The 18,706-nt window shown below is 34.6% G+C and overlaps 1 protein-coding gene across 3 annotated transcripts in view; it reads right to left on the bottom strand.

Annotated features, from left to right (window-relative positions):
- The window catches only part of DCC (DCC netrin 1 receptor), a 1,087,479-nt gene that overhangs the window by 170,791 nt on the left and 897,982 nt on the right, over positions 1 to 18,706 (bottom strand). For all 3 annotated transcript variants that reach the window (XM_034642890.1, XM_034642891.1, XM_034642892.1), the window contains exon 14: positions 13,869 to 13,979. In XM_034642890.1, the coding sequence (XP_034498781.1) occupies positions 13,869 to 13,979 (111 nt within the window). The remainder of the gene's footprint in view (positions 1 to 13,868; positions 13,980 to 18,706) is intronic.

Raw genomic sequence — 18,706 nt, 5'->3', positions numbered from 1 at the left:
CTGTCCTCTATATTCTGTTACACTGATCTAATTTGTCTATTTCTATGCCAGACAGTACTATATTGATTTTAAATCAGGCTTTATTGTAAATGTTAAGGTTTATTTTACTTTTCATACTTTCTTGGAATTTTTTTACATTCCTTCTTCCATATGAAGTTAATTCTGATTGGAAGTGTATTAATCATTAATTTGAGAAGAACTAGCATTTATATAATGGTAACATTTTGTATCAAAAATATATTCCTATTTATTCATGTCTTATATTGTATCTTTTAATAAAATGTTATTTTCTTCATCTACATTTATTTAGTTTAATTTAGTCTTAGATATTATACTTTAGGTTGCCATATGAATGCATTTCTTTTCTTTTTAAGGTTTGAACTAATTATTGTCAGTATAAGATAAAGCTATTGTGTGTGTATTTATGTATATATTGCCCTAATAAATTTCCTTATAAATTCGAATAGGTTTTTAGTATAGTTTCTTGGAATTTCCAAATATGCAATCACACTGTTTATAAAAGTAATATTTCTTTCCTTCTGTAATAAAATGTTATAGCTTTTTAAGTTTTTTTTTTTTATGTCTGTTCATTTATTTCTCACCAAAACCTCTACACTTTGTTAAATAACAGAAATAGTAGGAAACATCTGTGGTTTGTTTGAGTCTTAAAGACAATGTATTCAGTATTTTATTATTAGCAGAATGCTTGCTTTTAGTTTTTACAAAACAGTAACATTTCAAAGGTTTCCTTATATTCACATATTAACATGAGTTTTTAAAAAATTGATAATGACTGCCTGATTTTACAAAATGTGTTCTTGCATATATTGATATAATTATATGGCAATGACCCTTTAAATTATTATGATATATTATGATATAATTATATGACAATGCCCTTTTAATTAGATGGTGGGCTTTTAAGACACATTGAATATATTCCCTGCTTTTGTATCAGAATACATCTATTCCCCTATTCCTCTAATGCAGGCAATAAAGTTTTATCATCATGAACAAGAAGGAGCTTCATAGAACAAGTGGTTATTAGTATTTCATATCCCTGAGATCTAATTTATGAAAACCAGCAACGACAATAAGCATTTGTTGAGTACTTCTTATGTATCAGACATATTGCTTAGTACTTTCTTGCCATTATCATAGCTAATTCTCACACAGATCTGTTGAGATGGATACTGTTGTTACACCCCATTTACAGATGCGAAAACTCAGGTCTTAGGCAAGTTAAGTTACTTGTGCATGATAATACAGTGAGTGGAGCAGAATTCAATTCTAGTTATTAGGACTTCAGAGCTGAGAACCTTATCCACTACATTACACTTAGAAAAAGTCAAGGAAGTCATAAAGGGATCAAACATTTCATGACTATATTAAAAAGTCTGCTATGGTTAAGGAAAGGATTTGAAACTTCCTTGAACATTTATCCAAGTCTAAATAATTTGTGCCACCCTTTGTATAGCGGAGCTCTGAGATTTTGAACAACCACTTGCCCAAGAACTAAAGCAGATTTTAAATTGGTTTCAAAACACAGTTTGGCTTTGCCTACAACACTCCTTATAAGTAAGATGAATTCTACTTGAATGAGAATAAGGGCCTAGATTCTTCAATTTCATGACGGATTGCCTGCTATATTAATAGCTCATCTCATTCGCAAGTCTTTTTGTCAACCAGTAACCCAGAATATCATGGATGGCTCCAGTCAAAAGCCCATGTGAAAGAAATCCTTTTTCATGACATGCCTCTTATACCTACATTCCTCTGTGCATAAAATCACATACTAACATCGTTATATCTCCAGAGGGCTACATTTGTGAGCTCACTGGAGTAAACCCTACTTCTTACCCTCAAATTGATATCTTTAACTTGAATGTATTTTAACAGCATGTCATTGGCTTTCACCAAGAATTTTATCAAATAATAGCCAAGCAAAAATAATTTCTGCATTTGTTGAAAGTAAAAGAAAAAAAATCCATTTTTAAAAACTTTTCCTAATATTTTTTAATCTAGTAGATATATAAGTAAACAAGATTGTTTAGGGATTAGGGGCTAAAAGTGATATTCTAGATATAATATGATTTCTTTTGGACCAATGAATTACTTGAAAATATGTTTTTACATTTCCAAGTGTATTGGATATCATATTATTGATTATTAGTTTAATTACATTGTGATCAATGAAGGTGTTTAGTATTATCCAAGAACTTTAATTTCCATTTTCTTACAGCCAAGCACTAAATATTCTTTGGATACTTAGGGAAAAAAAAATATGTGACCCTCTAACTGTGTGAATATTTCAATTGTGATAGGTAAATCTGCAGAATTCCTTCCGTTTAAATTTTTTTTTCCAATTCTGAGAGAGATGTGTAAAAATCCGTGAATGTAACATTGGTCTTTATATACAACTTCCAGTTTATAAACCTACAGAAACTAGAGAAACAAGTTTAATAAAATCACAAGAAATAATTAGACAAAAACAAATATTAGGGCTGTTGAAAGTAGAGGACAAAAAGCTACACTTTTTAATAAATCCAAGTAGGAAAAAAGGAATTGGGTTAGATCAAGAGCCTGAGGGGATACAAATATAATAGTCAAATTATGGAAAGAGCCCAAATGTCCATTGACTGATGAATGGATAAAGAACATGAGGTATATACTTACAATAGAATATTACTCAGCCATCAAAAAGAATAATATCTTGCCATTTGCAATGACGTGGATGGAGCTAGAGTGTATTATACTAAGCGAAATAAGTCAGTCAGAGAAAGGCAAATACCATATGATTTCACTCATATGTGGAATTTAAGAAACAAAATAGATGAATATACGGGAGGGGGAGAAAAAGAGAGAGAAACAAACCATAAGAGACTCTTAATGATAAGAGAACAAACTGAGGTTTGAGGCAGGTTGGGTGTGGGATGGGCTAGATGGGTGATGAATATTAAGGAGGACACTTGTTATAATGAGCACTGGGTGTTGGACGTAAGTGATGAACCACTGAATACTACTCCTGAAACCAATATTGCACTGTATGTTATCTAATTAGAATTTAAATAAGAAGTTGAAAGAAAAAATAAATTAAAAACTGTATACAGTGTGTGATCCTAGATTCAATTCTTGTTTATACAAATGATCTGTAAAGAAAGTTTTTTGGGGTCCACTGAAGAAATTGGAATATGATCAGGATTTTAGGTAAAATCACAATCTGCAAAAATAAAAATGAAAAGAACTGAAAACAAAAGTTTGAAGAACAGTTAAGCACCATATGTTCTCATTTGAGTTATATCTATATTTTTTCATTATAATATATACATATTTTACATATGCATGCATATATTTACATGTGTGTATAAAGAGAGAAATTAGAGGATATGCATTAGAGTGTTAAGTGTGATAATCTGATCATCTTTGGATGGTGAGGCTTGTGCTGGTTTGTTGTCTGTATTTCCTACCTACAATTGTATACATCTGCTTCTATAATGATGACGGTGTACTCAAATGTTAGGGTGTGTTTGCAAATTTTTCTATAAAGATCTGTCAAGATTTGCTTAAGTAGTACAAATTTATGTTATAAAAGCCATATATTTATAAGTAATACATATTTCTTTGACAATTTATATATTTTTAATAAATCAACCCTTTTATCATTATGTAGCGACTGTCTACCCCTAAAGAAGTTGTTGGCCTTAAGAAAGTTACCAAAAAAAGCCCTACACTTGTTTTTTGTTAGGATGACTGCTATTTTTCCCCATCTATTTTCAAATCTTAACATTTGTAAATATTGTCAATTGTAAATACTATAGATCTGGATGTTTTCAAAATTTCATTTAGTAATCTATCCTTGAACTGGTGAGTTTAATACACTTATATTTATTGTTATTATATATCAAAATTAATTTATATGATTTTATCATGAACTTTTAATTTTCTATTTGTTCATAACAAGTTATTTTTATTTTTTTATGATTTCATTTGTATTGGCTGAAAAGCCCCTCCCCCTATTTTTTTTTTTTCTTCTCTACCAGGTAAGAAATAATATAATCTATATCCTTCTGGCTGAAACATTTTCAATTTTGAGATCACATATATATTGTAGTCTAAACTTAATTTTATCTTTACTTTTCACAAGAACATTATAAAAACAATTTCAAAGCTGTTTAACCTCCACAATCTCCTTTTCATTACCACCTCATATTCACCAACTTTTTAAATAAATTCTCCAAAATACGATTTTCATTTTAGGTAATCACAATTTGTTCAGCTGTAACCATATGTTATATTATTTTGTTTATCCACTTTCTCTAATAGTCACTCTGGTTATTTTCTTTCTCTCTTTCTCCTCTTTTTTTTTTTTAAGTACATTCTTTATAAAACAGATAGTGGTCGTAAAGTCTATTTTTCTTTTTGTAAAGGGTGTTTATGTGTTTCCTTTCCTTGAATAATTATTTAGTTGGATATACAATTCTTTAATGATAGTAATTTTTTAAATCAGCACTTTGAGGATATTCATTGTTTTCTGCTTTAATTGTCGCTATTGGGGAGTCTTCATCAATATAATTGTAGTCCCTAAAGAAGCAATCTCTCCTCGAGGCATGTTAAGCTCTTCTTTTGTCTTTATTTTTGGTATACAATGTATCAAAGGTAAAGCATTGGTCCTGAATCTGATAATCCATGTATTTCACCAATTCTGGAAAACTCTCACTTATCTCTTCAAAAATTATTTCTTCTCCATTCTTTATTTTCTTTTTGAATTGTGGTTGAAGCATGTTAAACTTTCTCAGTCCATGTTTTGTCTTTTACGTTCTCTTATTTTTTTCTGTGTGTATTTTTATGCTGTTCCAAGCATTTAAAAGGATTCTTTCTCAGATCTGGTTTGATCTTCTGAATTTTTTGGAAGACATATTGTTTACATATTTTAAGTGTTACATGTTTGAGATTTAAAGTTTCATGACTTGTGTCTTTATTTGTAGTAATCAATATAAAATTATTCATCCATTTAATTCATGTTTATATGTGTATATGTATGTGTGTCTGTACTGAACATGTATATGTGTATATATGTATGCATATTTGCCTGTGTGTATGTCTGTCTGTGTATGCACATGTGTATGTACATGTGGGATATATGTGCATGCCTCTGTGTGTATGTACGCATGTGTACATGTATGCATGCATGTATATATTGTATTTCTGTATGCATGTGTGTGTGCATACATGTGCATGTGTGTCTGTGTATGTATGTATGCATGTATACGTATGCATGCATGTATGTATTGTTATCAGCACCCTGGAATCCTATTAATTTGTACCCTGTTAATTCTTTGACTAATTTTCATTTCTCCAATATTTTTTCCTTTGTTTTAAAAATACATAGTTTCATCTTGCTTTTAACAGGATCTGAAAGTCTCTCCCTTCTACAAAAAGAGTTTAATTCAGTTTTGTTCAATTTTAGAATTCTTCTCACTAAAAGTATTTTCCATATTTCCTTTCTAGTAACTTTATTTTCTTTTCTATTTCAGTACTTTGCCTATAACATAGTTATTTTTATTTTTCCAATAATTTAGAAAGTACATAGTTTAAAATATTTTTGAAAAGCAATTCTTGGGTAGATATGCAATTTGCCATGGTGTTTGTCTCCCATCAAATCAACAATTTGGGGCCTTCACTTATTTCTTTAGGTATCTATTAGGTAAGACTTTCATCATGGAACCATATCTCTGATTGATAAAATGAAGCTTTCCTTAAATGTTCAGACTCTAAAATTCCAGATTTTTGAGCCTCTCATTTCTATAGAATATTATTTTTCCCTTTCCTTGACCTACTTTTCTATTTCAACCTTAGTACTTACTGTTTTCATACCTTTTGGCCTCAAAACCTTTGGCTAATATGAAACTAAAATAAAACACAAACTGACTGGTTTATATTATTTTATGCAAACTTTTATTTTGATACAAGCATACTGTTGGCCCTTGAACAATGTGGGTTTGTACTGCACAGTTCCACTTACACACAGATTTTTTTCCCCATAAATACAAAACTGTCAATGTATTTTCCTTATAATTTTCTTAAAAACATTTCCTTTCCTCTAGCTTACTTTATTGTAAGAATACAGTATATAATATAAAAACATACAAAATATGTGTTCACCATTTATGTTATCAGTAAGCCTTACGGTCAACAGGGGGCTGTTAGTAGTTAAGTTTTGGAGAAACAAAAGTTATATGTGAATTTTCACCTGTGTGGGGAACAGTGTCCCTAACCCTGGCATTGTTCAAGGGTCCACTGTACTTTGTCAATTACTCAAATGACATGAAAATGTTTTTCTCTGGCAACTGTACTAGTTTCTATTACTGCTATACTTAGTGGTTTAAATTATTACAAGTTTAGGGACTCACAACAACACAAATTCTTTATGTCACATTTCTGGATGTTAGAAATCCAATATCATTCTTGGGGAGCAAATATACAGATGTCAGCAGGTGCATGTTCCTTCTTGAGGCTCTAGGAATGATGTGGTTTCTTGCCTTCTCCAACTTCTAGAGATTGCCCACCTTCCTTGGCTCCTGGCCTCACAACACTCCAAGTTCTGCTTCTGTTGTCACACATAGCTCTGTCACTCTTCCTGCCTCCCTGTTAGAAGAGCCCCTGCGAATACCTTGGGCCCACCTGGATAATCCCCTATCTCACAATTCTTAATTTAATAACATCTGCAAAATCTCCTTTGCCATGTAAAGTAACATAGATTCCAGGGATTAGGAGGATATGGACATTTTGGGGACAGAAGCAATACTTCAGCCTATCCTAACTCAGACGTATGTTTCACTGGCCTTCCTTCCATCTTTCCTTCCATCTTCCTCTCCTTCCTTTCTCTATTCTTCAATTTCTTCCAATTAGCCAAAAACTTGCTTTTCTCATTTTTCATTCTTCTGCCCATTCTTAGATTTTCCACTTTTCATACTCTAATTTTTGAAGGAGGATAATTTTATAGGTAGTATTTTTTCTTTCAGGGTGGTCTCATTGATGTGGGAAACAAAGGCAAAAGAAAAATTAAATTGCCTTACTATTTACAGCCACTGGCAAGTCCTTGAAACAGGCAGAGTGACATTCCTCTAGGAACTCAGTTGCCTCAACTTTACTATGCCAAGGGCAAAAGGCATCTCAGTCCCACCCCAGGATCCTATAAATCTATGTCCACAAATAAAAATTCCTTTGGAAACTTCCTTTATCTTTACTCCCCCGCCAAGATATATGTTGGCAATCATCCCCAAGCATATGACCCGCGATATACATCTGAAGGGTCTCATGACTGAGTTTTTACTAAACTGTAATCAATGACCTTTTCCTAACAATAGCTGGCCCCCTCAAGGTCTTGGTAACCTTGTTTCCAAAATACCTTGGAGGCTTGTGCTATCCCTGAACCCCTCCCAACTTGAAAGTATATGATGGGCCACTCCTCAGGACCCCAGTGCTGTTCTTTCTGCCCACGGGTCTTGTCCCCATGCTGTAATAAAACCACCTTTTTGCATGTAAGACGTCTCAAGAATTCTTTCTTGGCTGTGGACTCCGAACCCCAAGATCTTACCTACATCATCATCATTTTAGATTTTATTATTATTCTGAAAATAAGCTTTCACATATTCCTTCTCAGAGCCATGTTCTTGGCGAATATCAAATATCATGCAGGTTCCAAAACATAGGAATTACTTCGTGGTTGACTTCTCATGTGAAGTGAATTTGTAGTAATTCCATTATGCTCTTACTCAATCGGGCTAATAGGACTAATTATCTCTTTCCTGAGGGCAGGAAATTAGAGTCTCCTCCTAGGGTCACAGTTTTTGCTATATCACCTAGCTGCATTTTCACCAGTCCCTCTGTGTTGCTAATTTTGGCCAAGCTCCTCCATTTTAGGGTAGAAGTTTCATTTTAAATGACTTCATTATTGATGGCACTTCACAATTTCTACCTGTTCACTTCAAAATTAGGGGGAAAAAGGCAGCACAACCTGATATCCCCAAGCTCAACTTCCTGGAGGATACCTTGCTGATCTTCATCACAAATTCTCTCATATCCTTATGCAAGAGATTTACGTAAGAAACTTTGGGGAATTCTAATGATCTTGTTTTCTTAAGTTGAAATTCTGAGGCACAAAATAAATATCTTAAAACTTTCCAGCAAACATGCTTTCAGAGAGCCCTGAACAAACAGTGAGGTTTGGGTCTGTACTTATTTTAACAAAACATCCTAATTAAAAGGGCAATCCATAAGGAATTGGAGTATTTCTCCAAGTTACTGTTGATCTTCACGCTGCTTAAGCCAAGCAGAGAAGGCAAGAGGAACCACAAAAGTCACAGAAGGAGAGGGGATTGCTTTTAACTATTTGCACTTCCCACTGCTTCTCTTTAGTGACTTGCAGGCTCATTACCACACTAATGAGTAGATCACTCCCTTGGAGTTCAGCAGGAGACTCAAAAGCAAGAGAGAAAAGTTATGCAACATAATGCACCTAGGGAGGGCAAACACTGCAGTTCCCTCCCAAGAGAGGTTTCTTCCACTACTGCAAAGAATGCTTCCCATTCCAGTTGGTTTTCAAAATGGCTGCTTCCCCCTTAGCTATAATTTAAGGAAAATCAGAGCAATTCTATATGGAAATTTCTGACTTTAGGACTCAAAACTTAGTACATTAACTATGAAAGCTTTAGAAGTCACTTATATCTTATGATTTAAACATCTACATGAATAAGTTAAATGACATGAATATTTAAAGAAACCCACCTTAACTTAAATATAAATATTTATATATAATATATATTATATGTATATATAATATATATAAAGATTTATATAAATAAATATATATATATGTTTATATATGGAAATAGAACAAGCCATCGGGCTGTGTATTCTTTGGAGCTACTCACAACCACTTCGGAGATTGTCTGTTGTCCAAACATTGATTTCTATCAAGGGTGACACTTTTTAATATATGTGTTTTTTTGTTTATTTTCATTTTTTAAGATTTTTATTTATTTATCAGAGAGAGAGAGCACAATCAGGGGGAGTGGCAGGCAGAGGGAGAAGCAGGCTCCCTGCTGAGCAAGGAGCCTGATGCTGGGCTCCATCCCAGGACCTGGGGATCATGACCTGAGCCAAAGTCAGACACTTAACCGACTAAGCCACCCAGGCATCCCAAGGGTAACGCTTTTTAATATTTCAATGATGCATTCAAAGTAAGAGAAACAGGAGGAAGGAAGCGAAATTGAAATCAGTTTAGAGGAGTAACTCAGTGAAAAGAGGTTATGGGTCAATAAATTAAAAAGGCTTAGGACCAAATACGTATGATGTTATTAATTTCTTACAGCTGATAAAATGCTTTGTTTTACAAAGTGAGTAAAACGTATCTGTCCCACACACATATACTTATATACCCTAAAATGGCTGTTTCCATCATCTTTTAAGAGTGAATAATTTCAGGTCGCATGGGTGGTGCAGTCAGTTAAGTATCCAACTCTTGGTTTTGGCTCAGGTCGTGATCTCAGGCCCCTGAGATCAAGTCCCGGGATGGGCTCTGTGTTCAGTGAAGAGTTTGCTTGAGACTCTCTCTCCCTCTCCTTCTTCCCCTCCCATTTGTGCTCTCTCTCACTCTCTTTCTCTCTCAAATAAATTAATCTTAAAAAAAAAAGTGAACAATTTCAAGTCATAATCCATAACAGTATTATGTACAAGAAGCATAAACTCCACTAGTTTTCATCTATTAATTTTTTATCTTTTTTATTTTTTTAATTTTTTTTAAAGATTTATTTACTTATTTATTCGACAGAGATAGAGACAGCCAGCGAGAGAGGGAACACAAGCAGGGGGAGTGGGAGAGGAAGAAGCAGGCTCATAGCGGAGGAGCCTGATGTGGGGCTCGATCCCAGAACGCCAGGATCACGCCCTGAGCCGAAGGCAAACGCTCAACCGCTGTGCCACCCAGGCGCCCCTAATTTTTTATCTTTTTAGATTGCTAATGTGTACATTATGAACAAGGACAAGAGCTGCCTCAACAATTATAATCCAAACTGAAAGAATGAGAAAAGAGGCATTATTTGAAATGTGTTGAAATGTGTTAAGATAATCGACTGGCAAATGAAGAACACTTGGATGAGTGAGAACACATTTTAAACTAACCGTGGTAGAAATAATTTTCCTAAAGGCATTCTCTTTGAAAAATATCTACTATGCTGTCCCATGCACACTTCCTTGTAACCTCAGTCAACCTCCTTTTCCTGAAGTTTTTATTTGAAGTATTATTCGTTTTCATGAAGTCTTTTCAATCAGTGCAGCCATTATCTATTTATCTCTCAAGAGAACTGTTCCTATCTCATGTTTGTACTCCCCATGACTGCGCACACAATGGGTTCTTAATTATATTTCATAATAACCACATCAATACTCAAGAAAGGAAAAAGTGAACAAGAATGTTGCAAGTAGAAGAGGGACATTTTAAAGCCAAGAGTATAGAAGCCTTCAAACAAATCCAATTAAGCAGCATTTATTAAGACTTTGTTTATGAACACAGCATAGAGATTCTTGATTAAAATAGATGTATGGATGGGATTATATTAAGATTGCATGGATACGAAAAGCATATAGTTAAATAGAAAGTTTGTGCCATCCCAGGGGCTGTGATTTTACATTTTGGTTTCACTAGACTGTGAGTCATTTGGAGTGAGGAGAAAGAGCTCATAAGTCAAGTGGAGAGCCCCATTCATCCTAGATATTTTATAGGACCTTCGGCACCTCTGCTCCATTTATTTTCACTCCTTCCAGTAAGAGATATAGTCCCTTAGGTTTGGGTAAATGATATGACCTCATTTCTTAGAATCTTCTGCCTTGATTCACTGTCTTTTATTGTCACTGGGTCAGTTCTAGAGGATTCGAGGAGGCCTTCCTCCAATAATCTGTATTAGCCATTGGACTGACAAAACCTGGTCCTGAGTTTCAGATCTGTGATTACCAGCTTAGTGACTTGATTAAGTTAGTTAAATTTTCTTAGCTTAACTTACTTTCCTTTAAAAGTAAGTCTAATAATATATACCTCATAAAGGTAAGTGAAAGGATAAAGGACAAGTATATAAACTTTAAAAGTTATTTCTTAAATATATAGAAAAATAAGGTATTTGTGTAGCTTATCCTAACTGTCTTTATTCTTTAAATAAGACAGAGCACATCCTCATGACTTTAGACCCTGGCCACCCTGACCGTGCTAGTACTTCCACCACCAACTGGACTACAGCTTCAGGACGTCTGTTCTTGTTATTCTTCCTAGAGGGCTCTTCCCTGACCTATTCATGCGGCTGCCTCCCTCAGTGTGTTAAGGTCTGTGTTGATATTTTACCTAATCAGAGAGATCTTCTCAACACCCTACATTAAACAGAACACCCTGATCTTTCTATTCCGTGATGCTTTATTTTTCTTCACAGCATTTATCACTATCCATCTCTATCTCAATAAAATTTATATCCCTAGAGTAGGGACCTTATTTATTGATTTACCCCTGGTACCTAAAATAATGCCTGATATATATAGTATATGGATCTTCATAAAAGAAATGTATGTTGAATAAATAAATACATGAATGTTTCCTAATGTATTAGTGAAGGATATAACCTTTATGAAGTGTGACTTTGTGTAGATCTACAACTTTTCGATTTATAATGCCCAGGACAAGTCAAACAACATCTTCTAAGTCCCCAGTTACTTTTCCATAAAATCTGACATTATCTCAATGGTTGTCCTGAGATGGCCCATGGTTGTCTAATCTGAGACAATTGTTTATGCTTCAACCAGGGTAATATCTTCAAAATACAAATATAATTAAGTCACTATATTAAAACAATCCTTTAATGACTTGCTTAGTATAAAGCACATTATTGCTTTAATGACATTCTTAGGACAAAGTTCAAAACCCTTAATTTGGTCTTGCCAGATTTAGAACCCACTATCTCTCAAACCTCAACACATGTCATCTTTGTGCTTCAGTCTTGATGGTCTTTTTTTTTTTTTCAGGTCTTGAATAATGTCATGGTCTGTCTTGACTGCAGACCTGCATTCACCTTGCCCTCCACATTTCCTTCCTCAGTCTGGAATGTATGCTTTTCCATAGTAAACTCCTGTTCATCCTTCCAGTCTCGATTTAAAGGTAAACCTTCTATATGTCTGTCTGTCTATCAATCTATCCATTCATTCTATGTTGATAGATCGGATACTACCACTATTCAACCAGTTTTGACCTAGGAAACGGCAATTTCCTATGACTTCACCTGGAATGTCTGTTTTTCTTTGCATGTTCTAAGCTCCACAAGGAGAGGAGCATGCCTTTTATCTACTATTATACTCTCAGAGCTAAGCACAGTGCCCAAGACTTAGTAAGTTTCCTATGAATATTCTTTAATGTGCCAGTAAGAATTACCATTATTATGGAAATGTCATTTGTTGCTTGTTTCCCTGCCACATTATTTTGTGAAACAGAATCTATGACTATATGAAAATCACAAGTGATGGTGAATTACTTAGAGAAGGGAAAGATCAAGAAGGAGAAAAATGAGAAGGAAGAGTTCAAAGAAGAAGGGAGGATAAACCAGAGAAGGGACACTGCAAGAACTGAGACAAGAATAAAAATGAGGGAAGGAGGACACCTGGGTGGCTCAGTTGGTTAAGTGTCTGCCTTCAGCTTGGGTCATGATCCCAGAGTCTCAGGTTTGAGTCCCACATCAGGCTCCCCGCTCAGCAGGGAGTCTGCTTCTCCCTCTGCCCTTCTTGTACTCTCTCTCATTCTCTCTCTCAAACAGATGCATAAAATCTTTTAAAAAATAAATAAAAATGAGGGAAGGGGAGAGAGTAAAAGGGAGAGGAAAAGGTAGGGACATAGCATTTTTACTTTGCAGTAACTTGGATGCTTTCAGGTCTATCAGGGAAGGAATAAGAGGATTTCATTGTCAGTGAATTTGACAGTCATCTGGTGCCTCACATCTTCAATACATGCATGTTTATTCTTTTAGCCACTTTTCCTAGGTCCCAGTTTTAATCGCTTAGCTTGAAGTTCACTGATCATAATGAACTTTTTCAAGTACCTCTTATTTTCATGAATTTCTACTTATTTCATTTATAACTCTAATTCTATATGGTATATTTCTGCTTTATTACTTTTTTCCTGTCGTTTCTATTACCCATTTCTCTTGAATTTTATTTTCTTATTAGTCATGATATTTTTATTTCAAAAACCTTCTCATCAGCTAATTTTGAAGGTTTTGCTTTTATTTAAATTAGTGATAGTGACTTTTATACAAATCTCAATATCTCATCCACACATGTCTCAAGACAACTATCAATTAAGTAAATAAGGCAGATTGTTCCTTACGTAAAAAAAAGATGAAGTGTCAAATATTAATGACCATATCACAAGCAAGCAAAAAATATATATTGCTGTTTTGCTGAAGCATCATAAAAGAGCAAGAGAAGCTATGTGAAGTAATTATATTTCATGATTATTATCAGAAATTGTAGCAGTTCCTGTGAAGAAAATTAAAAGGTTGGTTATTCAATAAAATAAATTTTAAAAAGATTATTTTAAATTATCTTGAAAAAATAACTTATGAGGCCTATAATTAATGCATAATTTTATGTGGTATTTTTGAATAACCTACTGAGGATTTTGTATTTTGTTTTGCTTTGTTTTGTTTTGGATGGAAGGATATAGGATGAATAAATACCCCCAGTGCTGGAACTCATCAGCTTCTATTAAGGGACTCTTTGAAGCTGAAGTAACAAAGAAGACAGAAATCAGAACGATAGAGATTGGAGATAAGTCTTACCATCTAGATCATTCTCGGGAGTCTCTGCTGTGTACCAGTTGGAAGGTGGTCCAGTGCCATTAACTGTCATGGCCGACACTTGAAAACTGTACTGACTTCCTTTCTCCAGTCCTATGAGAGAATTTTCCACAAAGGGGAAAAAAAGTTACTAACAAGTATTTCTAGCTGGGTTTCAGAAGTTTTAGTAAAATTTTAACAGCAGTAGACACACTTTACATGGCTTGTGATTGTTGTGTAATTATTATTATTTTGGCCAAAAGGGCAGGAGTATTATGGCAAGAAATCAAATTATTTTTCATATATTCTCATTTATTTTTTTCTAGTCTATAAAATTGTATCCCTGAAAAAAGCTTCTGGGCAGATGCAGAATATAAAATATGAACGATGAAGAAATAATCAAAAATAGCAAGGATCATTTTTTCTCACAGCCTGCCTATAAATCAAGAGCAGTCATTCTAAAAATTTATGTCTCCATCATTTATTCAAGGTCAGTGATTATGTTTTCTTTGGGCCAAGACAGAAGAATCCAAAGCCACTGCACTTAAGCAGAAAATACTAGATCTTTTGTGTTTCAAAACCATCGCAAAGCATACTTTGTTTTGCATCACTTTCCATAATAGAAGCACAAAGAAAGTCTATCTCCACATTAACTTGGACATAAAATACTGTACACAGTGATGACATCAGGGCTTAGACAGCACAGAGAGAACACAGGTTGATGAGAAATGGCCTATGTATCACTAGTGTGATATATGTAAATTTTTATCTAATTAATATTCTTTTTAACTAAATCGCAAAGTGGCTCATTACCATGACAAATTATTGTAAAGCAAATGACACTTGTTAAAAAACCCATGTGACTTTTTTTTTGAGACATTGAGGACTTGGCTTAAACCAACAAGTCCTTAAACCTCAAGGAATTAAACAACCCTCATAAAGTTCAAAATCTAATCTCTCTTTATTTTTTCTGTTAATCTAAAGTGGCATAAATATTTGGTAACAAAAAAATTCGTAAAGAAAATGAAATATTGGAGGGGCGCCTGGGAGGATCAGTCATTAAGCGTCTGCCTTCGGCTCAGGGTGTGATCCCAGCGTTCTGGGATCAAGCCCCACATCAGGCTCCTCCTCTGGGAGCCTGCTTCTTCCTCTCCCACTCCCCCTGCTTGTGTTCCCTCTCTCGCTGGCTATTTTTGTCAAATAAATAAATAAAATCTTAAAAAAAAAAGAAAATGAAGTATTGGAGAAATGATGCTTATCACGTACAAAGTTACATAGTTATAGATTTTTTTGCAGAGGGAGAGGAGTAAATCTTGGTTCTAAGGGGAATTTTAACTTACTATTACTTGGAGATGTTAAGTAATGGTTAGAATGGACTTGTTAATGTCCAGGGCAGTTACTGTTAATAAATTATATTATTAGAGAAGAAAATTCGATAAACTCACCCACACAAAAGTATCTATGACATAAAATGCTATCTTCTTAAGAGACTTCTAATTTTTTAAGATTGCCTCGAAGCTCCATGAAGAAATGGACTGAGAAAGGTTAGTACTGGTATTGTTTTTGTTATTGCTGGTGTTTTATTTGTATAACCACAGACCCTACTACACTGCCTGACACATGGAAGGCACACACAAAGCAGCTGTTGAAAGATCCACTACAGTGTTGCTTAACACAAATGAAAATATGAGGTTAAAATACAATAGCCAACATAATCAGGTAGGCTGGTGCTCACTTTGGTTTGTCTCTGAGTTCACATGACACTGATCTGAATTTGCTAACATTTTGCACCCTTTCATAGGCACCATGGTTGATGACTGAGGCAAAGAGATTAAAGAGCTCTTCCAGAAAACTAAAAATAGTAGGGAGAGAATTCTGGGAAGAAATGCTTACCTAATCATTATAACTCATGACTTTCACAGTGGTCTTATCTGACATGGCTTAGACCATCAAGAATATTCTTTTGTATTAATTAGAAATTTAACTTTATTTTTTTTGAAATGGATTGACAGTTGTGTTAATACCATCTCCAACAATGATTAGGAATATCATCTGTGTTGGTCAGTTTTATGTGTCAACTTGGCCAGACTAAAGTCCCCACTTTTCCATCAAATACTAATCTAGGTGTTGCTGTGAAGGTTATTTCATAGATGTGTCTGAAGTCCATATTCGGTTGACTTTAAGTAAGGGATATGATCCTAGATAATATGGAGGGGGGCAGATTCAACCTGGTGAAAGGTCTTAAGAGCAGCGGTAAGGTTTCTCTGAAGAAGAAATTTCACATGTAGACAGCAACTTCAGCTCCAGAGTTTCCACCTACCTTTCCTAACGGCCTGCCCTATGGATTTGGAATCACCTAGCCAGCCATCACAATTAATTAAGCCAATTTCTTGTAATAAATGTCTTAGTACACATCGCCACAGGTTCTGTTTCTCTGGTTGAACCCTGACTGACATATCAACTTATCACATGCAATATTTGACATATAAATGGAAATCTTTTTGAATGCCCAATATTCTGTTCCATTCATTTGACTTTAAGTCAAGTAAATTTTTGTGTGCAGAATCTATCAATTTTTAGTAGGAATGTATTAAAACATCCCACTAGAAACCAGATATGAGTACTAAAAATATCTCACTGGAAAGGAGAAAGATCTCTCCTAATTTTGCCAAATTTTTCTTTGTATATATTGTGTTGAGGATCTGCCAGTATCACTAATTCAGTTTTGAATAAAACAAAAACCTACTAACAGTTTGGAGTGAAATTATGAGGCCATTTAGAGACCACCCATCAGGTATTTCTCCAATGGAGTCTTGCCTGACCAACCTAACCTACTGATCAGAGTATCCCTTCCAACCAGGAAAGAGAAGCTATTGCTACCATCCTCTCTTCATCTATAATGAAGGTTTAACATTCTGTATACAATAGTGCCTAGGTCACTCTGAAAATCCTGACAAATTTCCTTGAACTATTATATTTTAGCTTAAAATTTTTAATTTGCATTTTATTCTAGAATATACCTGTGTAATCTCTCTCACAAGAAACACCTAGAAATTCTAGATTAAGTATTAAAAAAATTTAAATATATACATATAATCCCAATATCAAAAGAGATCTTAGTCAATGTTTATTCAGATGGCCTATCTAGTGTTATTTAGATGTATATCTAACAAAGTGATCTTGTAAATAAAGCATGAATACCTTTGGAAAGAGAAATTCACCAAGGGAGGGCACTTCCTCAATGGTTTTCCTTGTTAGAGAAGTTCTTCCTTAGATTGCACTGAATCTGCTTTACCATAGTATTGTCTACAGATAAACCCTAGTTTTATATAGTAGGGATAAAAGAAAACTAAATTCCTCTCTTAAAATACCTTTACCAAGTCTTCTGAATCTACATTCTGTCTTGTGAAACCTGTACCAACAGAGTGAAACCTATGACACCCTTCTGTGCTTAGAGAAGTGTGCAGTGATAAGTAGAACAAGACATTTTGGCTTTTCAGAGAGGCATTCCAGATATTACCACCAGAATTCTAGACCACAATGTTCCTGCTTTTTTGTTGTGAGGGGTACTTGCCTGGGCAAGTTTTAGATGTACTGAAAGCTCTTTTAATCTCAACTTCCCATATAAAGTAATTAAATAATAATTGTTTTTCCGTCTTACAATGTTCTTTTGAGAATCAAATGACAAACTGCCTTTAAAATAGTTTATATAGGGGCGCCTGGGTGGCACAGCGGTTAAGCGTCTGCCTTCGGCTCAGGGCGTGATCCCGGCGTTATGGGATCGAGCCCCACATCAGGCTCCTCTGCTGTGAGCCTGCTTCTTCCTCTCCCACTCCCCCTGCTTGTGTTCCCTCTCTCGCTGGCTATCTCTATCTCTGTCAAATAAATAAATAAAATCTTTAAAAAAATAGTTTATATAATTAAACACTTAATAGATATAAAGATAACATATGCAAATTATTTTCTGACTTAATTTTCACATACTCTATGATTCTGCCACAGAATACATAATTACTCCCAGTCTAGAGACAAGGGTAATAAGGTTGAGAGATATTAAGCAAGGTTACTATGTGGAGCTTTAATCACAACCTGGACTGTTCTTGGGTGAAGACTCTTGGTTCTGTCCTACCTCCTGTTGGGACCCCAGAAACATTCTCTTCACAGACCTATCTGGCCAAGCCTGGGACCTTAGAGGGACATCAGTAGCAAAGATAAAGCCCTGTGCAAATATGCAAGGAATTGTTGTCTAAAATACTACATCTGGAACTGAAAAATGAACAGGGAGGCAGGAAAGAATCCATGATTCTGTAATTTTGGCAATGGATCAACCTAAGAGTTCAATAAAACTTCAAGTTCAGTGTAGAATTAAGTTTTTTTCTCACTTAGAAAAAATGTTGCCATTCGAAAGAGGGGGTATCTTCAAAACTTATAACAACAATCACCATGAACAAGCAATTTTTTGAGCCCCAAACCTTATAGCTGATATCTAAAGATCTTTCAAAACAGTATCTATCTATCTATCTATCTATCTATCTATCTATCTATCTATCATCTATCATCTATCTATCTATCTATCCATCCATCCATCCACCCATTCACTGAAGGTGGGGTAAAGGGAAGCCTGTTTGGAATCAAACGCTTTTTTGTGCGTGTATTTCTAAAAGTTGTTTTCTGGGATGTGTTCCCTGTGTTGGGCCAGTAGAAAATTTAAATAGCATTTTTTAAAGAAATAGGAAAGCTTTGATTTAATTTCTTCTAGAGTTATGCAGCTCCTTCAGCTGCAAAACTAATATTCAATTTTTATTATCCAACAGATACCTTTTTCAATTGTGCATTATCCC

This window comes from Ailuropoda melanoleuca, chromosome 14, assembly GCF_002007445.2.
Source record: "Ailuropoda melanoleuca isolate Jingjing chromosome 14, ASM200744v2, whole genome shotgun sequence".
NCBI classification, from domain to species: Eukaryota; Metazoa; Chordata; class Mammalia; order Carnivora; family Ursidae; genus Ailuropoda; species Ailuropoda melanoleuca.
The sequence above is the reverse complement of the archived record's forward strand: the minus strand, read 5'-3'. Positions and strand labels throughout refer to the sequence as shown.